This window comes from Folsomia candida, unplaced genomic scaffold (assembly GCF_002217175.1).
Source record: "Folsomia candida strain VU population unplaced genomic scaffold, ASM221717v1 Fcan01_Sc002, whole genome shotgun sequence".
Lineage (NCBI taxonomy): Eukaryota > Metazoa > Arthropoda > Collembola > Entomobryomorpha > Isotomidae > Folsomia > Folsomia candida.
In genome coordinates this window covers 9,509,961-9,533,223 of record NW_019091194.1, presented here as the reverse complement: position 1 = coordinate 9,533,223, position 23,263 = coordinate 9,509,961, and the positions used below count along the sequence as shown (strand labels likewise).

At 36.4% G+C, this 23,263-nt stretch overlaps 7 protein-coding genes across 9 annotated transcripts; 3 read left to right on the top strand and 4 right to left on the bottom strand.

Moving 5' to 3' along the window:
* Nucleotides 1–311: 311 nt before the first annotated feature.
* Nucleotides 312–3,518, bottom strand: LOC110843764 (D-xylose transporter). 2 transcript variants are annotated; one of them, XM_022089797.2, is made up of 10 exons: nucleotides 3,180–3,518; nucleotides 2,707–3,134; nucleotides 2,567–2,631; nucleotides 2,297–2,495; nucleotides 2,073–2,235; nucleotides 1,605–1,986; nucleotides 1,330–1,523; nucleotides 1,011–1,095; nucleotides 715–912; nucleotides 312–616 (listed from the first exon to the last, which is right to left on the bottom strand). In XM_022089797.2, the coding sequence occupies exons 2-10, from the start codon at nucleotides 2,937–2,939 to the stop codon at nucleotides 573–575; spliced, it is 1,563 nt and encodes a 520-aa protein (XP_021945489.1). In that variant the 5' UTR covers nucleotides 2,940–3,134; nucleotides 3,180–3,518; the 3' UTR covers nucleotides 312–572. The 2 variants fall into 2 exon arrangements, with proteins under 2 accessions (XP_021945489.1, XP_021945488.1); XM_022089796.2 differs by having other exon boundaries at nucleotides 2,707–3,113.
* Nucleotides 3,519–4,745: 1,227 nt separating this feature from the next.
* Nucleotides 4,746–6,278, bottom strand: LOC110844174 (carboxymethylenebutenolidase homolog). Its single transcript, XM_022090311.2, has 6 exons — nucleotides 5,992–6,278; nucleotides 5,818–5,898; nucleotides 5,645–5,705; nucleotides 5,295–5,571; nucleotides 5,152–5,218; nucleotides 4,746–5,090 (listed from the first exon to the last, which is right to left on the bottom strand). Exons 1-6 carry the CDS (start codon nucleotides 6,191–6,193, stop codon nucleotides 4,969–4,971), a joined length of 810 nt encoding a protein of 269 aa, XP_021946003.1. The 5' UTR covers nucleotides 6,194–6,278; the 3' UTR covers nucleotides 4,746–4,968.
* Nucleotides 6,279–8,454: 2,176 nt separating this feature from the next.
* Nucleotides 8,455–13,270, top strand: LOC110843380 (peroxidase). Its single transcript, XM_022089343.2, has 12 exons — nucleotides 8,455–9,224; nucleotides 9,309–9,469; nucleotides 9,543–9,813; nucleotides 9,879–10,102; nucleotides 10,182–10,358; nucleotides 10,454–10,606; nucleotides 10,670–10,897; nucleotides 11,023–11,491; nucleotides 11,560–11,602; nucleotides 11,686–11,891; nucleotides 11,972–12,141; nucleotides 12,224–13,270. The coding sequence occupies exons 1-12, from the start codon at nucleotides 8,671–8,673 to the stop codon at nucleotides 12,493–12,495; spliced, it is 2,928 nt and encodes a 975-aa protein (XP_021945035.1). The 5' UTR covers nucleotides 8,455–8,670; the 3' UTR covers nucleotides 12,496–13,270.
* LOC110843379 lies at nucleotides 12,546–17,929 on the top strand. Its single transcript, XM_022089342.2, has 4 exons — nucleotides 12,546–13,152; nucleotides 16,874–17,032; nucleotides 17,143–17,352; nucleotides 17,439–17,929. Exons 2-4 carry the CDS (start codon nucleotides 16,882–16,884, stop codon nucleotides 17,615–17,617), a joined length of 540 nt encoding a protein of 179 aa, XP_021945034.1. The 5' UTR covers nucleotides 12,546–13,152; nucleotides 16,874–16,881; the 3' UTR covers nucleotides 17,618–17,929.
* On the bottom strand, nucleotides 13,272–16,608 carry LOC110844105. The gene is made up of 7 exons (XM_022090227.2): nucleotides 15,736–16,608; nucleotides 15,333–15,647; nucleotides 14,563–14,678; nucleotides 14,317–14,499; nucleotides 14,060–14,226; nucleotides 13,834–13,994; nucleotides 13,272–13,746 (listed from the first exon to the last, which is right to left on the bottom strand). The coding sequence occupies exons 1-7, from the start codon at nucleotides 16,606–16,608 to the stop codon at nucleotides 13,474–13,476; spliced, it is 2,088 nt and encodes a 695-aa protein (XP_021945919.2). The 3' UTR covers nucleotides 13,272–13,473.
* LOC110844362 (alpha-ketoglutarate-dependent dioxygenase alkB homolog 6) lies at nucleotides 17,753–19,390 on the bottom strand. Its single transcript, XM_022090547.2, has 5 exons — nucleotides 19,222–19,390; nucleotides 18,622–18,801; nucleotides 18,450–18,554; nucleotides 18,277–18,372; nucleotides 17,753–18,205 (listed from the first exon to the last, which is right to left on the bottom strand). The coding sequence occupies exons 1-5, from the start codon at nucleotides 19,246–19,248 to the stop codon at nucleotides 17,936–17,938; spliced, it is 678 nt and encodes a 225-aa protein (XP_021946239.1). The 5' UTR covers nucleotides 19,249–19,390; the 3' UTR covers nucleotides 17,753–17,935.
* Nucleotides 19,391–19,408: 18 nt separating this feature from the next.
* LOC110844361 (exonuclease 1) lies at nucleotides 19,409–23,177 on the top strand. Of its 2 annotated transcripts, none has more exons than XM_022090546.2 (15): nucleotides 19,409–19,555; nucleotides 19,662–19,857; nucleotides 19,924–20,092; nucleotides 20,160–20,220; nucleotides 20,291–20,353; nucleotides 20,454–20,591; nucleotides 20,701–20,816; nucleotides 20,912–21,011; nucleotides 21,107–21,310; nucleotides 21,404–21,484; nucleotides 21,562–21,724; nucleotides 21,830–22,196; nucleotides 22,278–22,431; nucleotides 22,503–22,846; nucleotides 22,938–23,177. In XM_022090546.2, exons 2-15 carry the CDS (start codon nucleotides 19,746–19,748, stop codon nucleotides 22,948–22,950), a joined length of 2,085 nt encoding a protein of 694 aa, XP_021946238.1. In that variant the 5' UTR covers nucleotides 19,409–19,555; nucleotides 19,662–19,745; the 3' UTR covers nucleotides 22,951–23,177. The 2 variants fall into 2 exon arrangements, with proteins under 2 accessions (XP_021946238.1, XP_021946237.1); XM_022090545.2 differs by having other exon boundaries at nucleotides 19,410–19,555; nucleotides 21,827–22,196.
* The last annotated feature ends 86 nt before the right edge of the window (nucleotides 23,178–23,263 follow it).

Genomic DNA, 23,263 nt, shown 5'->3' with positions numbered 1-23,263 from the left:
ATAATGATGTATTTGCAAAATGTAGTTGTTCAAAACACGAACATGTTCATTGTTATGCTAAATTACTTTAACTAATAATAACGTTTTGACGTTACCACAAAACGTGTCAAATACAAGTGTATGTGTCATCAATTTTATATCAGTCCTGCTGCTGGAATCATAAAAAAAGTTTGGATACCGATACGGGACGAGCTCTAGAAGGTTGTGAAGGACAAATTGAAGAGATTTTCGATATGTAAATAACCTTCAACATTAAAATAGAAGATAAAATAAACTAGCAAATGGAAAATGAAATTTACAGACCACCGACATTTTATTGGAGTTGTAAAAAAATAAATTTTTATTTTTCCCAGGATTTAATAATTTAAAGTACAAGGTGTTATTCACCATGATTCATAAGTTCTGATACGGTTCAAAAAATGAGTAAACTAAATGGGCTTAACAAAATTGATATATTCGTAAAAATCACAGAATAGCACCAATCTAGACAGTCGTCAGGTTCGTCAGGTACAATGTAATAAGTATGTATACATATAGAAGCGAGCGGGGTAAATTACTTCATAATTGGGGGATTACTTCGATATGGAGAGATATCCCATAAAGAATAGGAACGAACCTAAAATGTAAATTGTAGTTGCAGAGTCAATTGTGACTTCTATGTACATATATCAATGTAGAATATTCGCATATGTCAAATGGAATCAAATAACTTACTAAGCAGCAATGACCCTGGATACAAGTAAATCAGTGCGGTCCTATATGACAGTGCGTTAGAAAGCGGGGAGATAATCACAGGAACATTTCCCCCAAAATTGTTAATGGCGAAGAGGGCTACAGCCATTCCTAAAGACCTTATCTCATGTGGGAGAAGTTCAACGAGAATAGCAAAAACAACGCCATACCACATTTCAGCTGAAATTGTACGAAGATTGTACGACCATTATTAACTGCTTTGAAAATTTCAGTGATTTTAACACGTCATGAGATAATTAGTTATTGATATAACTTACCAAAAAAGTAGCCAATAAGCAGAGCAAAAAATGATATTGGTGGGTCATAGCACAAAGTAGCCAGTGCGAATGGAAATGCCACAACCTGTTTAATGAGAACAAAAATCGATTTTTAGCCCTAGCGACTAGTGGAGGTCATTTAAATGGTGGGGGAAATAAAAGTTAAGTTTTTGTAAAATATTGGCTGAGGGACCCAAAGAGGTGACCTCCATTTGTTTTAGACATGAAGAAAGACATGAAAAAATTATTTGCAGTTGCATCTTTCTTTTCATACTTTCTGATAAATCAGATGTAATTATATGTACACATGTAAAGTTACCTGGCTAACAGCTAGGACCAAAGCCCTGGCTGACAGGCCTAGTCGAGATACCAAGATGTCAGATACAAATCCTCCGAAAATAACCCCAATCGACCCCCCAAAAATAGTTATCCATGTCAGCCACCAACTAGCATCAAAGTTTGGGTAATAAGTCTGATAGTACAATGCTGAATTATATCCCCATGTGTATCCAGCTAAATATTCAGAACACGTATATTCAGTCTTTCAATTGGTCTAATTTTTTGGCATAAATGAGTCAGAATAGAGCAGTTTACCAGCTTGACGAATGCAAGCTCCAATTCCAAGCATCAAAACTGGGGGTTCGAGACAGCATTTCCATAAAGAAAATGGGATCGCATTTGCTGTTTGGTATTTTACATGATGTTGCTCTATAAGTACTTGAGCCTCACAGGTTTCATATTCAATAACATCCTCCTGGTCCTCGTCATCCTCTTCTTGTACATGCATATTGTTTAGCGTTCTATTATTAGTCTTTGGTGGTGGACAACCACTGGTTGCGTGTCCATGATGCATATGCGAATGGAAATCCTGCTCATGTCCTTTGTGAATTCTAGGAGGATCCTTTCCAGTTAAAAACACTAACAATCCAAGGATAATTCCAGGTATTCCGGCTGAAAGAAATGTTCCACGCCATCCCTGACAGGCAAAAATAAATAGGATTAATGAAAATGATAATTTTTCAATTAAAGTACCTAAAATAGAACAGTTCCATGTACACGTACCTGAACAAATATGTGGAGATCGGTTACAGTTTTTCCAATAGCATTTGACAAACCACCTCCAAGATAAATTCCCCAATGAAAAAAACCCATTGCTAATGCTCTATGCTTTTCCGGAAAAGCGTCGAAAATGATCCCTGGGCATATTGGACCTATTCCGGCCACCCTGCATATGAACATTTTATAACACGCTTACTTAAGCGTTGTTTATAATTTAATTTACTAACCCAGCAGCCAAAATCATCCTTAGAATCACAAGATGCCAAAACTTGGTCGCAAATGCAGTCAAAATCGTTGCAAGACTGAAGACACTGCTACACCAAACCAACAGATTTATTCGATTAAATCGATCGGCGGCCAAACCCCACAGAATGCTCGTCGTTGTGAAGACGGCCATAAAACTAGGCCCTGCCAATAACTGGTAATCTGGTAATAGGCAGACAAAATTACAATTATAATTTCGTAAATAAAACACAAACCAAGATCGTCCCCTGTACCTAATCCAAGTCCAGTGTAGTCCCAAATGCAAGTGTTTCCTTCGCTGCTTGAAATGCTTTGACATCTGCAGTAGGTCATTTTAGTCTGAGAACTCGCATTAGAAATCATATGCAATTAGTATGCTCAATTTTTAAATTACGTTTCATTCGACTTGGCGACACTGCACATTGCCAGGGTTGCATTGGAGTCCGTGGCAGGAACGCAGGCTTGATCACCATAATGAATATCTCTGCTTACGTACTTGCTGACGACCGAGAGAAGAAAATGACTCAGTGCGGCCGACAAATGAATCGCTGCGACGAGAAATAAAAGCCAATTTTTGGAGGTGAAGACATTCAAGGGCTCACTACTCAATCTTGAAGATATGGGCATCTTTATTAGTATCTGAGGTGCTAAGCACCGATTTGACCAATTATGGGCCAAAGTACATAGATATTCTCTATTCTCGTCATTGCCCTGAATTATGTGGGTTTAAACTTCTTAATTGAGAGTCCTTGATGCCCCTTGGTTGTTTCAATTCGCGAATGATCATTATGCGATCCCAGACTGCAATGATAAACCAATATCCTAAATTCAATAAGACTAATCGAGCTTCAAAGTTTTTTAGCTCACCTTATTATGTACATCCTTTAAATTTAGTTGTTCATTAGGTACTCAATTTGCACACCACAATCAAAACAAATAAAGATTACGCAATTCGAGATTTATTAATAATTCAAAAGACAAATGAACACAAGTGTGGTCACAATACTTGAAATTTGCTGCAATTATTTATTTCCAGACGTGCTAATCTAATTGCAAGAAAACGAGCAGATGTTCTCATTTGATGAGCAACAGAAATGTGTTGTCTGTATGTCAAACAGACAATTTTTTCACATTACGTGGAAGTGTGAGAGCAAAGGAAAGAGTTACGGGATTTTCTACTGTGCAATGTGCATCATCTTCATTGCAAATACATATGTACAACTTTCATGATACACAAACTAAACACGTATGTATACATGCAATTGCAATATGTATGTATTGAACTCCTGAATTCCACCGTCTTTCCATATTTTGTGGATAATTTTTAATCAGACATCAAATCAGTGGATTAACCGTTATCAATATATTTACCCTGGAAAATGCAAATCTTCAATGGATTGGTAGCTTGTAGGGTAGGATTAAATTCTCTATATTGCATTAGATAAGTATTAGTGCTTAGACAATATATGAAAATGATTCACGCTTTTGTAACATGATACATACAATTACCATGATTATGTACTTTATTTCGATGTACAACGAGCGAAGCTTTAATGATTTGATTATACATACGTCAAGTTTTAACAGTTCAACACAGACTTTGACAATTCAGATTTACTGATTTACAGAAGATAGTATATTATTCTTTATTATGTATGTATCATTGTGATACTACAATTACCCAAGGATCGCCGCATAGCCTGCTTCGCTAGGATCGGGCTGTCTAGTGTTTTGAGGTCTGTGTTGACGAACTGGATGTTGACCACTCCTCCGATAAATTGGGTTAAACTGGTTCAAGTAAATGTTTTGAAGATGATGAAAAAATCTGGAGGCGTCGTTCCAATAAGGATACGTATTGGTCACCCAATTTGAAGGTGGTCGTGGAGGTGGTCTGTACCCTTGAAATTGTCGACCTCTTCTCAAATGTTCGTTTAGTGATAGGCTTCTTCCATCTGTAGACACTGTTTGCGACAGGTATAGTGTCAAGCAAAAAACTAAAACTGGAAAAGTTCCTGATAAGTCTAGTGATGATAACCCACAATGTCGAAAGCGCATTTTTTAAGTATTCTTGACAATTACACCTTTTCAGTTTTGTCTATATTATAAAAGTTTAGTGGAATCAGAAATGAAATCTTATCTCAACTCTACCTCACTATGGCCTGATGATGATCCTTTTATTACCTTTATCTTGGCTCATGACACACTAACTGAGCGGTGATGTAAATTATTGTTGATCAGCTACCAATGTTTCGTGCATTGATGAGTAATTGTTGCGGTCCGGAAAAATATAATTGTTGACGCGAATTCATATGCCAAATCTGGGTGACCGTGATTTTTCAATAAAACAAACACGTTGCAGAAATTATCATTTTCTTTCTTGCCTGCATAATCAAATTCCGTCTTTTCTTCCGTTACTCTAGACCTAAACGAACATTCTTGTTGATATTTGTTTATTGCAACTGCATATGCAACATAGTTTTTTGCAATAATTTTATTCATTGTTAATTCGCCGACGCAAATTTGAACCTATACCAATACGATTTCATTTCACCCGCATCATCAAGTGAAACTTTATTTAGAATTTGCATCCCATTGTGCTACTTATGTCTACATGTGTAATGTATATGTAAGTATGCACATGGATACGAAGATGGATTTATATAGCAGGAAATTTATCACAGAGAAATTGTTCAAACATTCCAACTGCCTCTTCAGCACGAGTTCGAATTGTGTCATTTGCCCAGTTCGCTGTGCCCCCCGAAAATCCGTGATTCACGTCTATAAATACAAATAAAACATTAAAGATGTTAAATATGGGTATTAGTAGTTTGACGAGTACCCGTGAAATGATGGTACACGCAGGATCCTTGTCCCAAAAGAATGTTGATGATGTTACAATAGTCCGTCTACATAAATGAACAAACCGAGGTTGACAAAAAGTCCTGATATCTAGTCTATAAAATAAGAAGAAGATGGTCCCACCATATCGGGATCGTTTGCGCCCGGAAGAAGAATTGCAGGTCGCTTAATTCGTGTAGCATCGTAGACGTCAGCTCCGGCTGGATGGAACTGTGCGCCCACTTTAATGTCGCTGGAATATGTGTCCAAGGCATGTGCGGTAATCTTGCCACCAAAACAGAACCCGAAAATTCCGAATTCGGTTACATTTTGCCTCTTGTACTCTTGCAAGACGAGTCCCAGATCTTCTCGAACAGACTCGTTCCAAGAAGTTGCTTTTACGAAGTTACGAAACTCATCACTACAAAACGGGTAACGCTATGAAAATTGATATCTATGATTTTATGTAAAGTGATTTTAGGTCAATTTTATACTCTGTGGGATATGGATAATGTTCTCTCCTCCATGGTTCGCCGTGAAAGAAGTCAGGCATAACTGAAATTTTTACCAAGATTTAGGTCAGCAAGAGCAACCGAGATCAATGTGTATTTGCAACGAATGCACACAAGTAAACTAAAACTATTAGTTAGAACTGTAATGGACTAACCCACGCGATATCCATATTCGCCGAGTCGATCACAAATTTGCATAATGTTTGGACCCGGGTTGAAGCCGTAGATGTCATAAACTAGATTTATAAAAAGATAAAACTTTTATCAATATGCATAAATTAGACTTTAAAATTTGCAGCTCGATAATAATTGAACTTTATTTTTTGTACCTGCGATCAAAACTTTGGTTGAACTAGAATTTCCTGTTTCATACGTGTCCATTCCAGCCGAAAAAACAACGTTTCCTTGAGGAGTATAATCTGCAGTCAGCACGGGCTTTTCCCAATTGGAGCATTCTGCAGCGGAACTCTTTTGCAGTAGAAAAACTATGCCAGCCAAAAGCGTGATCGTCAATTTGATAAGAAATGCCATTTTCCTTAAGATTTGTTAATAAATATGCTTTTGATTTAAATATAAATCAACCTGAGTACACCAGAAAGTGTTTTATTAGGTTATGAGGTAAACAGTCGAATTTATACCAATTTTAATCGCATTCAAACAAACAAATCATACATCACACTCATTTATATGTCAGATTTCAGATAAAATTTGCCCAATAATTTCAAATCAGTCAAATCAAACAAATTCTCACTGCATAAATTAAGTAAGTCAGTGTAATCTTGCATATTTACCTTATTGTGTTTACACATATCTATCTGGATGATGGATTTCTTGTTCGGTAATATCAATTGTATCAATTTAACTGATGATTACTGACTATGTAATCAACTATAAACAAGTTTAATGCGGATCAGGGATTTCCAGATTTTAGAATAATGTATCATTTATATCATCACAACTATGACATAATTAACGGCGTGCAAACTTTGCATCATTGTCTTTGAGAAAAATTAGAAAAATTTCATCACATGAATTTTTCATGTGATGCAGGAATGAGGCTTGCTCACATGAGTCTCACCCTATTCCTTCCTTCTCCTTTCTAATAATGTTTAGCTGGGCAAAACTAACGATGACAAATATCTCGTCTCACATGCATGATCGCGTATTGATATATTTTATCCAGCAGCATCTCAAAGTCCATTATAAACTGCCCCAGTAATGTATGATTGCTCTGAATGTGTAGCCAAAACATATTTGCATGCTATTGCTCACTACAACCACTGTTTTATAAATGGAACAATTTACCATAACTTACGGCATATATACCCTCAGGAAGCCTGGTTCCTGGATAAGTTTGTGTCATAATAATTATATATTTAGATATGCAGTATTATTATTTTATGTAGAATCTAATTCAAGTAGCTTAGTATGTATATGACACCAATTTAGTATTCTTTTATTAATTAATAGCTAATTCATTTAGCTTCTCTAAATAGATGAATATAGCGGATCTTGATATATGTAGATTCGAGCGATTAACATCCTGTAAAATTGGATGGGCCTCAATCAAGAAATGTTTGCAAAAATCTTATGTTTACATATATATTGCAAGGTATTATTAAGTATCAAGTGTCACAAAATCATGGATTAAGCTTTTCAGCTTTAAGAGAGTTCTGATCTACATTCTGATTTATGACGAATTTGACGCGTCCTAAAAAGTTGAAAGTGAGGCATTCATTTAACATTATCAGTAATGAATGGACTTTTGTAATGATAAATTAATTGTGAGACTAATAAGGCGATTAATAATATAAATATGTAGTTCATTGTTGCATATATGTTTTCTGCAATTTTCTATGTCAATTTACTTAACTAGCTATATGACATGCTATTATATGTATACAGTTCGGTATATCTACATATCTACACACACTATCCGTAATGAAACAGGTTTAACCTCTATGCTATCAGTTAATTTTCGAAAATATTCTGTTGCGTATCAAATTACACACGTTTGTGTAATGATTTTTTTTTCACTGGAACACCAAGCTATTTTTCGGCAATGAAATATCTTCCCACACATCGATGTTCACTTTTCATGATTCATTATTTTAAGAATTTAATCACTTTTTCACTTCCTTTCGGATAAACAAGATCAAATGACAAATAAATTAAAATAAACGCACGACGTGGAAAATTTTACGAGGGTAAGAATCTTTGGTGCTAGTAATGAATAGTGCTACATATGTAAATACATACTTATTGGCACCAACAAGCATTAGGGTCGAATTTCCACAAAAGTTATTAGAAACTGATGAATTTGAATAAACAATGACATTTTTTGTGCTTATTTTATGTTTATACATTCCGCATGGCTCCAACAACATTTTATGCACATACCTACCAACTTTGGTATTCCGTTTAAAACGGATGGCATATTTTTGTCACACTCGGTTCAGTCCGATAAATTATAAGCTGTGCAATTTCTACAATCCACACACACATTTTGTGTACTATTGTTTAAAAGTGTTAACATACTTTATTGACTGATTCAACTTCATTCAACTCACTTTTTGATTTGATGTGGTACCCGACAGTCATTGTCGAATTATTGCATAGACTAAACCAAAGTGTAACGTTATGCAGGGTCAAGTTTCAGTACTTTTCAGCTCTCAGCTAGATAAATTATTGCAGTAAAGTGCCATGTAATAATATTTAGAATCACAATTTTTCAGTAAAGTGTAATCCTGGCGTCTTCTGTTGATTTGATCATTAAAATAAAGATTGTATTTCAACCACATCAAATAACATGATGATAACATCACATTTTACATGACACGGCTCATGTCTGGCCGTCTGTATTGCTGGTTGTACATACAAATTGTCAACCCTTGCCCTTATCCTTCCGTCTTGTTCCTTTTACCCGGCCAAATATCGTAAAATCAGAAGACGTGCACACATACAAATACGTAGTGAGTGAGTGTCTTGTCTGCGTATGTAGCCTCACAATGAAGTTTGACGACCTAATCAAAAAGTTGAATCCGATGGGTAAGCGTTCATTTAATAAAGTGACCACCTCCGATTCAGATCGCATGGAACTCGACGAAGCGAGTGGCTCTGCATTTTCTCCGTCATCCATTCACCTCAAACTTATCGACTCTTCTGACTCCGAACATGAAGACGCACAACACGGTGAAAATAATCATTTGAGAGGAAGGTCATCTGCAACTACTCACGACTTTGTTGTGCCATGCAGTGATTTTGACAGGAAAGTGTACAATTCTCCAACTCAAGATATCCCCGAACAGGCAATAGTACCACATCCGTCATCTTTATCAATTATAAGCATGCTGGGCTTTGGGGAGGATAATGATGACCCCAACAAAGACCTCAACTTGGGTCGTCCTAATCATACCCCTGACCATACACATCAACATGAAGAACAGCATCACCATCCGGAAGCTGAGCTGCTTGGGCCAATCTCATACCACGGAGGACGACGAGGTCCAAGAAGGAGGCTCAATCTGGGAGGAATAAGGCTTTGCTTAATCCTGGCAATGATGTATATAAGTAGCTACAATTTAATGGATTAGTAGAAGAGACATCCATACTCGCATTATGTAACTTATATCAATTTCCTTTCTAGAATCTTTGTGATCACAATCATGCTAACCGTAACTGCGGTGTTTATACTGGACAGTCATGAACTTCATAATGGCACAGAAAAAGAGAACACAACAAAGATTGACGATAGTCCAAAACCATTTTTGCAACAAATTCTGTACAATGACAATGAGCCAATACTCGGTTTGTGTACAATTTACAATAAGATTTATGCTCCAAGAAAATTATAAAACTTACGAAAATTGCATTTTCGTAGATGTAAATGATTTGGACAAACAGAAGCAAGACTCGCATGTTAATGAATCAGCAATAATGAACTTATTGCCAGAAGAAACAACTATCAGTCCGAGACGCATGAGTCACTTGGCTTTAACAAAATTTAGTATTTCTCCAGAGATTATCCGAGAGAGTTACCAGAATGCTCTCAACACATTTGAGATGAGCAACGAACCACTATCAATAAACTTTAGCGAGCCCGTCCAACATGCACTTGTAATGGAATTGGCGTATCACAACATAGTTAAACGGTAAATTCTATACATTTTTTTAGACGAGCCTTCCAATATTTTTTAATTTGATTGTCGATTTCCAGGTTAAATTTGTCAAATGAACAAGCTGAAGAAGGAGAGATTCTGCTCATCAATGCAACATTGCCTTCAGATCTATGTCCAAATTTTCTGACCACTAAACCGCTTCTCTGCAATAAGACGGAACGGTATCGATCATTGAATGGGGGTTGTAATAATTTTCATGATCCAGACTGGGGATCAGTTGGTCAGGCTTATCGACGGCTCCTTTTTCCGAAATATGATGATGGCAAGAGAAACACTTATAGTAGCATAATGCATTGAGTAGAAATTAGGAAAGTAAATATAAATGATGGTGAAAATTACAGGAATATCCGCTGCTAAAACCAAAGGGGTCGGGAAGAGCAACCTGCCAAGTGCGAGATTTGTAAGTCATATGATTCACATTGACGAATATAGAGCAGACACAGAAGTTTCATCAATGACACCGTTATGGGCTCAATTTGTTGCACACGACATTATGTACACAGCTAAATTTCCACGAGGTAAAATTTCCACGTGACTGTATCAAGTGGATATGCATGCATGATTATGTACACTCTAAACGATATGATTTATCAGAGTGGTCCTTACTTTTCAGAAACAGGGAAAGGGTGTTGCAAGGCAAATGGAAATAATCCAGGATGTTTTCCTATTCCAGTTCCAGCTAATGATGCCTTTTATAGCGACAAAATGAACATCACTTGCTTGGATTTTCATAGAGCTGCTCCATATGGAACGTCTTGTCGATTTGGTATTTTTAATAATTATTTTTATAGATTCGTGATCCGCATCGTTTGTAATGAAATTATTTTAGGACCAAGAGAACAACTTAACAAACAAACATCCTTCATCGATGCCTCGCATATCTACGGAGTTACACCTGAAATATCAGCCTCTCTTCGAGTTAAAGATCCCCAAAAATTAGGACAAATGATGCTTGATGACTTGGATGGCATATATCTTCTCCCTTCGACAAATGAAACTTCAAAATGCATATCGGATCGAGATGACATGTCGTCATCTGAATCTTGTTTTAGAAGCGGTAAGAAAATTACGTCCATATATGAAAATATTGACTATATCTTCATACCCATGTAGGATAATCCTATTAAAATTTTATCTAATTCGAGCAAGTCGTTCATAATATCTTATCCAATCTTACTTTAGGTGACGATCGCGTAAATGACTTAATGTCAGTCACTGCCATGATAACAATCTGGGTGAGACATCATAACCGTGTCGCAGAAACACTTTCAGGTTTAAACAAGCACTGGGATGACGAGAAAGTTTTTCAAGAAACACGACGACTTGTGATTGCGCAAATTCAGCATATAACATACAACGAATTCCTACCTGTACTACTCAGAACAGAATTACTTAAATCTGGGCACCTGGCCCTCTCTTCCAGCTATTCCAATAGCAGCTACTTTAAAGGCTTTGATGTCAACTTGAATCCACAAATTTCGAACGAATTTACTGCTGCCTTTAAATTCTACGTGTCCATGATGCAAGGACTGATGAAGAAGATGTCACCACATCGAAATGATGAAGATTTTCTGCAATTTCATAAAATGGTGCGGAATCCTTCAGTCCTTAAGAAAGATGGAGAATTGGACAGATTATTGATGGGGGCTAGGTAGGTTGTTTGGTATTTTTTATTTTTTCGCCCAACCACATTTAACAACTTCCCCATTAATAATCTAGTTCTCACCCAGTCACAAAAGTGGATGCATTCATTTCCGGACAAGTAAATACGTTCATTTACATATTTATGCACAGGATACAAATTTCTTATTCAAATTAAATGAAGCGTACGTATCTATGTCACAGATTACAAATCACATGTACCAGCACCCAAACAGCAATTATGGGACGGATTTAGCTGCATTAATCATTCAGGAAGGACGGGATCAAGGAATACCTCCTTATATCGAAGTTGCAAAAAAGTGCGGCTTATTAATAGACGTACAGAAATTTTCTGACCTACATGAAATCTGGGCATCTAGCTCTTTGAATGCAGCTATTGCGGTTTATGAGTAAGCTCAAATTTTACATGCACAACTTTTCCAATTTAATTTCTGAGAGAATTCGAAAGCATGATTTATCTACTGTTCAGGTCAGTTCAAGACGTCGATCTGTTCACTGGTCTCCTATCGGAACGTCCGGAAGCTGGGAGTAAAGTGGGTCCAACGCTGGGTTGCATTATTGTCGACCAATTCTCCAGGTTAAGAAAAGGTGACATGTTTTGGTATGAAGGGGACATCAGACCGCACCATTTTACACCAGGTACAACTTCACTATTTATTATGTAAAACACAAGTGAAGATTAATTCGAATGAAATATTTCAATGCTTTAAATGTGATGCAGAACAACTGACTGTCATAAGGAAAACAAAGCTTTCAAAGATAATTTGTCAAAATTCTGACAAAATTCGTCAATTGCAAGGTCACATTCTGCTGTTGCCGAATGATCGTGGAAATCCTGTGGTGCGCTGTGCTGAAATTTCGAAAATGAAATTGAATGCGTGGAAGGAGCACCAGCAAACAAATAATAGCGACCATCAAAGTTCACACAGTGAGGAGGAAGAAGAAGTTTGGTCTTCCTCTTATGAGGAACCTGATGAAGAAAATTATCAGTGACATTGTCATTTTGCATAATCTGCAGTGCATATACACGTTTAATGGGGGGCATAAGACGAAACAATCCAATCTAATTGAAGACAATATTGTGCATTAAATATTAATGGTTGTATTTAAATTACAATTTTATAGCTCATGTTCCAATTTTCTCATCGATTGGAACTAATTCAACCTTAAATGTTTATTATTATATTATTATTAGACTTAATATAGATGTTGTGGTAGGAATGACGTAATCTCATACTAAATATATGTATGCGGATCGTGAATAATACTTTATTTTTTGCTCATATTAAATGTTACTATATAGGTTGATGATCCTGTGTAACGATTTGCATTGCAGAGGAAACGAATGTCAATATTGTTCCACTGCATGCAGCAAAATCCCAAATTCGGATATTTTTCGGTTTTTCGGAAGAAGGCCGAGAAACCCGGGAACCGGGCCAATATTTTTTTTTACACTGTAATTGTGACTGTCCTGTTATTCATTCCTGATACTTTGAAACAGTTGTAGCCTTTAACATTTTGTCTCTAATAGAATTTTGCAGACGGCGTGAGTTAATCAGTATAAGTTTTAGTTTGTTCAGAAATCTCAAAATTCTCAAGCCACGATCTTCCTGAGAAAACGAAACCACTGTCTGCCTACATAAACGACACGTAAGTTACATAGTTGTATCGTATTAAAATTAAAACATGGCACATATTTAATATGTATGTATATGTAACATGCAATGTAGTTGCCATTTGTCGTACATTAAAATTGAACAATGATTGAGTCGAGTGTGTCACTTTCAATTTTATTTGCAGTAAGGAATTGCACATGAGTATTTACATATTGTTTCATCGTATAGCTTAAAGACAGTTTAATTAGTTATAAGTATTCCTGCATTGGAAAAAGTTGCACGACATTATTCGAGAATACTATAATGTCGTGAGTGAAGGCATGTTGATTTTTTTTTCAGACGGTAGATACAGAATTTATTTCTTATTGCTTGTTTTGTGATGAGGGGGTCGAGATCGAGTGTAAGTTCGAGGATTGGTCGGTAATTGCTGCTCGTCAGAAGGGTGGCTTGGAATGGACCTTGATCGTCGTTGCATTGTTTGAATGGGGTCACCAAGAAATTGGTTGGCAGTTTTTCCAGTTGGACGAATAATTCCTGCAGGTCCAGTCTTGGGGGTTGGTCGTTGTTGCAGAGGTGGACCAGGGTTGTACTGGTCAAGTCTGACTCCACGAAGACAAACAGATCCCATCTGAAGAAATACAATTCAGAGTTTTGTTTTATATTTTCATCTGGAATGACGAATGTTTGCATATCTATACAGAGTATAAATGCATACCTGAGATCGTAATTTCCTTGAAATTTTTTCAATTTCGATCTCAATCTGCTCAGGATCCAAGTCGAAACTGACTTTCCCCAATTTCCAAGTGAGATGTTCGATACTGTGAGGATCATGGGTGATGATATTTCCAATTTTCAACTCTTTCAGAAAATGTCCACCTAAACGCATAAATTAATTTAAATGAAACAAAATGCAGGAATGCGTTGTGTTTAAAATGTTTTACTCTGATTGTAACACTGATAATAATTATTAATCAAATCAGCAAGTCGTAAGTAAGTTGCCGGTTTGTCCTGAAGACCTTGATCACGACTTATTCCCAAAGCACCGAAATGACCCTGGACATATACTCCAAGAACAACGTGTTTGAACTCTCTCCCCTTTACTTTTGACCTAAATAACGTAACAACAATAATACAAATAAGGATATTGCTTTTTAAAAATTTTGAATTTTCTACATAATTAATTCTAAAATGCACATACTTGAAGTGGATAGGGAATCTCTCGACGAGTGGAACATGGTTTGTAAAGTACACAGCTAGAACCAAAGCATGTAAACATTTAATTGGTTGACCCACTTTTATCAAGCCTTTGGCCGTAGACATCAAGTGTTTAATTGAGAGTCGAAGATTAATCGTTGTGCTCGGTTCCCCTTCTCGATGATATCTTCAAAATAAAATCACAGCCTTAATAACATGTAAAATTAATGCATTAGTTGAAATTGAGTACCCAAGTTGATCAAAATACGTCTGAACCCTTGACAAGTACTGGGACATTTGCATCATATTTGCAGCTCGTAAGAGAGGAGGTACAATTTTTGTAACGTGTGTAACTGGACTAACTTCCTGCAATGTCAGCCAAAAAAATAATTCTGACATAAATGCTTATAAATACTCGGCAAAAATGTTTATCTCGTTGTCAAAATCAGAGGTTGAGATTTTTGGGAGGTGTGAAAGTAAAACACAGTGTGAAAGTAAAGCAGCGTACTGTTTTCTTGAAGAGTGAAAAGCATACCATAAACTGAAACCACAACAGTTGACATTATATGCAGAACAGTAGTGCATGTGTCCAATAACATTCCTTCCATGGACTTCCGGTAGTCGCCCACTCATTCTCTCCTGTTCTGCATATCGACAATAATCACCAACATACCTTCCCACACTTTGGTTGCTTTTTGTGGGTTCAATAGTTCAATAAATAAGTGCAAAGGGTGATGAATTCGATGAAGAAAGGTGTGAAAGGAGAAAGTCATTGATTCAACATTGTATGTGCATATGCATATGAATACGGCAGAGAGAAAGTACGTAATTGACTGACACGAGTACACAGGCTGCACAAATAATATCCACACATTGTGTATTGAATATTATTATGTCAGACTTTGCGACACGGTTAGACTACTTATATACGGCACTAATTACATTTTTGTACGTTATTATGGTTTGCATAATAACGTGATATGTAAATTATTCTTAGCTTGTCTTGTAAAATAGGTTCACCTTAGTTGAAGGGCGAATTAATCTCAGTTGTTTTCCTTGATCACCGATTTCGGAGGAATCCTGCACCATTTGATTCTCTCCTTCTCCATCAATCGAGTCCAGAACAGCGTCTTTATCCGGAAGTAATATATCTTCTACCAACATTTCAGCATTTTCAAAATCCCCATCTGACCTTTCTCTGACCATGTTGTCACCCGAGTTGTACGGTTGGGCAGTTGTTATCTCCGTAATCGGGGCGTCTTTGCATTTTGTAACTTGAACACCTCTCACTTTCCTTGTACGATTTTCAGACTTTTTTTCCGAGTTTTTCTCTGCCTAAATAATATAAAAGTATTCAGATCACATTTCTAATAAGCGCACCCGATACATGGAAAGCAGATTATGATTAAATTATTGGACATACAATAAAATTTTCAATTTCCTGAATGTTCATTTGCCAGGATGGCCCCCTTCCTTTCCGAGATTTCTTAGTAGCACAACCGCCAAGGCCCTCCGCAGAGTTGAGAGTATTGACTGGACTTTCCCCACTTTCGGAGTTAGTTGACTCCAAAATAGCAGAGTTTGACCCATTGCTTACTCCCGTGCTGCTGGTTTTCGCCAGGACCTTCGGACCCCCCTTCGCCTTTTTGGCTTGTCGCAACTTCGTCAATGTCGTGGCAGCTGCTGCAGTGCGAGGAGTGGAACCTTTGATGAAGGCCGACTTGTGGGCAGTTGCACCTACACCCACACCCACCATCATTTCTGGGAAGGGAGTAGTCTTCTTGGAGTTGTTCTCATTGTTGGGGGCCGACGACTTGTTATTAATTCCTTGGTGCTGTTTGTGATACTTGCTGTAATCCTTGCCCACATTCCTCTCCCAGATTTCCATCGCAGTGAGCTCTAGCTCTTGAGCTCTTTTCGACTTGGTTTTGGTCTTTTTTAACAACTTGTTGTTCTTAGTTTGCTTCTTCCTACTTGTACCGGAAATGGACGAGGAAGCAGTTTTAACCTTCTTGCCAGTGCTGAGAATGGATGTTGCTGTAGAAGATGTTCCCTTGGTTGAAGCGGTCGTCCGTTTTGATTTGGATATCTTTTTCTCAAGGGTCTCAGAGTCAAGTTTCTTGGTCGTAGATATGCCTGTGTCAAGGTTCGAAATGTCATGGTCAGATTTGCTTTCAGATTTTTGTTTGTTGATCGTCTTTCTTGAGATAGTACTATCAAAAATTTTGGAAATGTTGTCTTCCATTTGTAGAAATTCGGAAGACACAGAGGTCAGTGAGAGAGGAGGTGGCTCCATAATGTTCCCGTCTGCGAAGTATGGCTGTATCCCCTATCTGGATTTGTAATGAAGATGCTAAATTCGACAAGTTGTCATTTTGGAATTAATTTATGAGATACAATCAAATGTATGAAATGGTCAAATGTGTATCTGCTTTCTACGAATTGTTGCGACAAAAACTTTGACGATATTTTATAAAATCAAAAACTGGATTTGCGAATAAAATTCGTCTCAAATCCATTGTCTGTTGCTAACGGGATTCTTTATACTTGTAAAATTTCAGAGAGAAAAATGGTACACGCCGTAATATACTGCATGAGGGGGTGGGTCGCATTTGTTGCCTTTATTGAGCTGAGCAATGCGATCCGATGTTTCATTGATGAGGATAATTTTCTTAAAAGTGGCCTTTTTAGCAATTCCGAACCAGTGGACAATGACAAAGGTGGAGTTCAATTTCCATTTCATTTTGTATGATATATAACACACACACTTATTTATATGTAATTAACTGATTGATGTCATTTGTGTCCTCTGTTGATTCCTAACATGCAGTGACTTCTATAACGGCAAGACTAATGGGAAAATATTACTTTCTGAACTTTTTTGTGATGACCCATTGTGCATTATATATTCACCACTTTCCAATAATTTCATTGTCAATCTGTTCATTGACATTGTCCATTTTTCTTCATGGATCTGAAGCCTTCTATTACTATACCGCTCCGGTGAACTTTTACGTGCTGTTTCCTATACTCGTGTCATGTAAGTATATTCCTAAATTGTCTAAGCAATTTATTCCAAATAATAACGACCGCCTTTGACGCAAAGTTTTTTTTTTTAATATTTAGTTTTCACCATTGTGTGCCTTCTCATCGCACCAATATATTTGGAGCCAGAACAAAAGAAGAAGAAAATTATTGTTCAAATTGACGAGGACGAAGAGGAAGATGAGGAGACAAGGGTTATTAAACAGCGACAAGCTCAAACTTTTCCAAATTTTTCCAATCGAATTAAAAAGACGCAATAAAACGGCTCGTATGTAGAGAGACAAAGTACAAACCAACTTGGGTAAACTTCAAATAGAGCTGAAAAAATAATAAGCATTAGCTACCTAAGTTATAATGCCATTGTCGAAAGAGTGTAATTCAGTATAAAACTTCCATTTTTTTGCTACATATGTATTTATGCGAGCAGCTTTATAAATTTTGTTCATTGATTCAAAACTGGGTGTAAATTACCAAAATCTATTTGGATTAGTAGCTATTACTTCATAAGTACTTTAGGATTTGTGAATGCAATTTATACAAAAAAACGAAATAAAATGACGCATCCATAAAAAGGGAAATTAATTTCTTCCAATGCGAATGGGGGCTTTAGTCGTCCTTGGCACAAATCTGATTGTCAAAGAGACTCTCGTACCCCGATCGAGTTCTTGACCAACGGTGACATGTGCAGACTTGGAATTAATGACACTTTCCGAAACGACGTCTTTTGTAGTTTCGTCGATTCCATGTAAATAATTGTTGTAGCATTCGTCCTGAAGAACCAGGAGACTTCTTGGTTCCAACATGAGTGAAAATCTCAACCGTTGCTTATAATCCGGAACTTCTTTTGACTAAAATAATAACCAAGAAAATTTGTAATGTACATTTTTAAGCACAAATTTATAGAACTCGTGCAACATACCACATTTGACAATGGAGTATAAAAGTTAATTATGCTATGAGATCCCAGATTGATCGTAGTAATTGTTGGATGAAATAGAGATCCGTCTAAGTGTGGCTACAACACGACAATTATACATCATTAGATTCATTTTCAAATTCATTTCTATTCTACAATTATTGTGCTTAATCTACCATAATTCCTTGACCAGGACGATATTCGTTGACCAATACGTGATTTGGCAATTTCCCATTGAAGAGATTCAGTTCAGCTATGTCATCCACATACTTCTTCAACCACTGAAAATGCATGCATATATAAGTCAATTAATACAAGGGGTTACTTAGTGTTAATCAGATTGATTACCGGCGGAAGTTTTTCTGCAATCATTCCACGAGGGTGGGGCAGACCTCCCCAGTTTTGTAGTCGTCTATTCGTTAAGACCGTCCATTTTGGTTTCGGAGCCTGGTAAATCTTGGCCAGCAAAACAGTTTCATCTTCTTCTGATATGAAATTTGGAACGTAAAATATTGAAGGAGGTCCACCCTGAAAATTGGATCATTCAATCTACATAAACATTCAGGATTTGGCCTTGTTCTCTCTAAGATATCTTAATGGATAACATTCTGGGGCAACTTGAAAAACATCAACTTTGACATGAACTTTAACTTTTTCTCACTCATTAGCAAGAAAGAATGACCTGGTCTAAAATAATCTGGTCGTGACCGCACCCCCACTCGAAACCGGACCCGAAATCGGGATAGTAATTGATAGGTGTGAAAATTCATGGAAATATTAAAGCGTCTCACTTTCACCCTGGTTTTCTTGCAGTATTATGGACTGCACTGCACTCATGCAAGTATCAACTATGTCCGGATGGTTTTGGTTGGGCAATAACAAAACAGAACGAGACCTGACACTCGTTTCGTTACTATGTAACTCATGACCTTTTGACCTTGTGCTTACCTCCACTTTATAATCGCTGAGGTCCATTGCTCAGTCGAAGCAATGGGATGGTGGTTCAGCAGCTGCTATAAGTTCCACCAATGGATTTTCGATTTCGAAAATGGATTAATATTAGTAACACTGAGAAACAGTTGATGACTTTTGCATCGAGTCAGTCGAGCCACCATCAGCCCGCGAGTCCGGCACTTTGTTTCCCTCCATTTACATTCATCTTCATGAAAGCAACGCTGATTTTTAAAACTTTGTTATCCTGCTGCCTTACCGTTGACTGACAATAATTGAACATGACGATTGGCCATAGGAAATTCTGTGTCTAACTGGAAAGGCTGATAAGGTGAGCTAGTAATTTAGCACAATATTTTACGATTCGTAAAATGTTGTTTACATTTTACATTTAAAATTTATGTAATTGACACTAATGACCCGATTGTTGATAAAAGGTGGTGTCGATATTGGCAAAGTACCATCTAATTTCTGAATAGACTGAGGCGAAGACTAGCGTATTGAAGTACTAACTGCCTAGAATGGGAATCACTGGATTGTTGCCGTTGCTGAAAAAGGCTTCTGGAAGCTGTAATATTCGTAAATTCAGTGGATGTACAGTAGCTATCGACGCGTACTGTTGGCTTCACAAAGGTATTTATTTATAGTTATAAAATGAACTAAATGAACTAAGTATTAATTGATTTAATTTAATTGTAGGAGCTTTTGGATGTGCAGCTCAATTAGGCAAAGGGGAACAGACGACTGCATATATTTCCTACTGTGTGAAATATATTAACGTACTTTTGTCCCACAATATCAGACCTATAGTGGTCCTTGATGGGCAAAATTTGCCTTCCAAGGCTGGCACTGAGAAGAAACGTCGGGAGTAAGTTTATACAAAATATGGTTTGCTATTTAAGAATTAGAGGAGTAGTATAATCATGATTTTATAGGAAACGTGAGGAGAACAGGAAAAATGCAAAGGAGTTTCTTAGAAAAGGGATGAATAAGGAGGTCTACCTAAGAATTTCTGATATTGGATTGCTAAAACATTAAACAATTAAATAATTTCTTTCTATTTTAGGCTTGGGAATGTTTCACAAGATGCGTTGATATCACACCGGCGATGGCTAGAGCATTTATCAAGGTTGTCTACTTTATTGATGTTGATAACATGACATCATGCTTTCATTTAACCCATATTGCTGATGAATTAATGATTATTACCGTTCAATTTTGTGTTACAGGTTTTGCGTGATATGAAGATCGACTATATTGTTGCTCCTTATGAAGCTGACGCTCAATTAGCTTATTTGGCCATGAAGAACATTGTAGATATTGTAATTACGGAAGATTCTGATTTAGTTCTTTTTGGCTGTCCAAAGGTGTGATGACAGATGATGAAAATAATTCATTTACACTAAATACTTATTATTTTAATTTATTAATGCATGCAATCCATTTATAAATATTAAGAATGACAAATTGTTTCAGATATTTTTCAAGATGAACATAACAGGAGATGGCGTTTTATTTGACCAAGCCAAACTTCCAACTTGTTTTGGAATGAAGCCAGAGGAATTCTGTTTTGAAAAGTTTCGATGGATGTGGTAAGTTAATAAATTATAATTTGGTCAAGTATACTCAGTATTTGTAGATGATATTGAACGGGTGAAAGTTAAATGGTATGAAAATGTGGTTCTAGTATATTAAGTGGCTGTGATTATTTACCTTCACTTCCTGGCATTGGTCTTGGACGAGCGAAAAAATTGATGGACGCAGCTACAAGTCTAGACATTCATAATGTTAGTTCATTTCGTTAGTTAAAACCACGTTAAATATTATGGTGGGGTGGATTTGAGCTCTGCAAATTACAGATTATTTATCCCGTTCTATTAAGATCCTCCAATTAATTCCACGAATTCTTCGAATTGAGGTTGATGTGACGGATGAATACATTCAAGGGTTTCTTCAAGCTGACAAGACATTTCTGTATCAACTGATATTTGACACTATGAACAGATGTCTTACACCACTAAACCCATATCCTGCAGACGTTAACCCTGATGACCTTCATTTTGCCGGAGCTTACGTTGACACAGAGGTATGTAAGTTAATTGTATACTATGTTTTACATCACATCACATCACATTTCAGTCTTCTTTTAAAATTAAATAATGCGATATATTATGTGTAGATGGCATTAAATATGGCACTCGGAAATGTTGACATTCATTCTTTTAAAACTGTGGATAACTTTGATCCCATTTCAAGGAAGGTAAAGTTGAAGAAATTTACTTTTGCTCGTCATCATTAATTTTATTCAAAGTATAATTTATTTAACAATGTATTCAGGCATATGGTCATAAGAGCATTTGGTCTCCAAATTATGTAATACCAACGGAAGTCAAAGTAGTGGCTGCACGAAATGTAAAACCTAAAACACAACCCACTTGCTCTAAATCAGCTTTTGCAAATGTTTCTGTGGGCGTTGTTTTAAATAAGAAAAAAATTCAAGGTATATGTGAATGTGACAAATTTTTCACTTCAGCATATAGTAATAAAAAGTTATGCTATGTAATGTCAAGATACCAATATTTAAACTCTTTTTAATGTACAGCAGTCGAATCAAATAACAGCGAAATGGACGATGAACAACTATTAGCAATGTATGCTGGGGCAAAAATCAATGACGCTCCTGATTCAATAGAGATTTGTAGCCAAACGGAACTCACATTCCAAGAAAGTAAATCGTTTAAGCGGAAGCGAGGTTCCTTGTCTCAAACATCTTCCCCAGACACAGATGTTGTAGGTCATGACGAGAACGCTGAGCAACCATCCAAACGCCTCTCTCTAAGATCAAGAAACCCGTTTCTGAAAGTGGATAAGAAACCAACACCACAGCCGCATAGCAATCCAATTTGTCTTATTGAGAAAAATAAGGTGTACAAAGATGATAAGGAAACTATGACCATTGTTGTCAAAAGCCAGTAAGTTGAAGCATAAATAAATAGATAAAACATTGTTTTATATAATATGAGATAGAAAAGTTATGTTTACGTGCTTCTTAGGTATTTTAAAGGTTTAGAGGACTCAACAAAGACAACTACTTTTAAAAAATGTACCGAATTTAATACTGTTCGAACAGTTCGAACTGAAATGAAATGCGAAATTTTAGATGAAACTAATAACGTACAGAAAAGCGACGCCTTGCTGAATCTTGTGGTGCGTTTGACAATTTTTATCGCCCGTAGTTGAATTGTTGTAACAGTTATACATACTTGTTTATATTTCAGAGTGAAACTAGAAACGAAAGTAGGGATTCTCAAGTCAGTATATACAGCGTTGAAAATGATCATCCAGATATGATTGAAGGAATGGAAAATTCTCAAGACAACGACTCTGTGATAACCATAGATGATGACGATGAATCGTCGGCTGTGATACCAAATGGCAAATTTACCCGTCTAAGCAATTCGTTTGCAAAATCTCCTCCAAAAAAACGAGTTATTTCCCCAAGAAGGTCTCCAAGAAAAAAACTGGGACCATGTCGAGGAGCAGGAATGTCTAAAACTGCATTAAAAATTAAACAAGACTCTAAACAGCAAAAGATCTCTTCAATGTTTGCATATAAGCCAAGGTAATGGAATTTAGAAGTTTAATACTTGAATTCATAGAGTATTTGGAAATTGTAATGTTTTAAAATAAAATTTTATTTGTTTATTTTTCAGACCTAAACTTTAAAGACCAATGGCAAAATGAGTATGAAAAACCTATGACTTATGCAAACTTGACTCGACTATCCTTTACTTGAGTCTTTTTCTTAAGTCTTTTTTTCTAAATTATTTAAATAATTTTTTTAATATAAGACTATAATAATAGTTATTATTGTAAAGAAGATTGCAAAGAATGGTGTTACATATTAAACTTGACTGATCTCGAATACACTTCAACTTTCGTGATTGACTAAATAAACACTTTATATACATATATTTATTTCACTCGTCTCATCCTAGTTTCCAATAAAAATTATTAGAAATTCTATATTTCGGTTCAT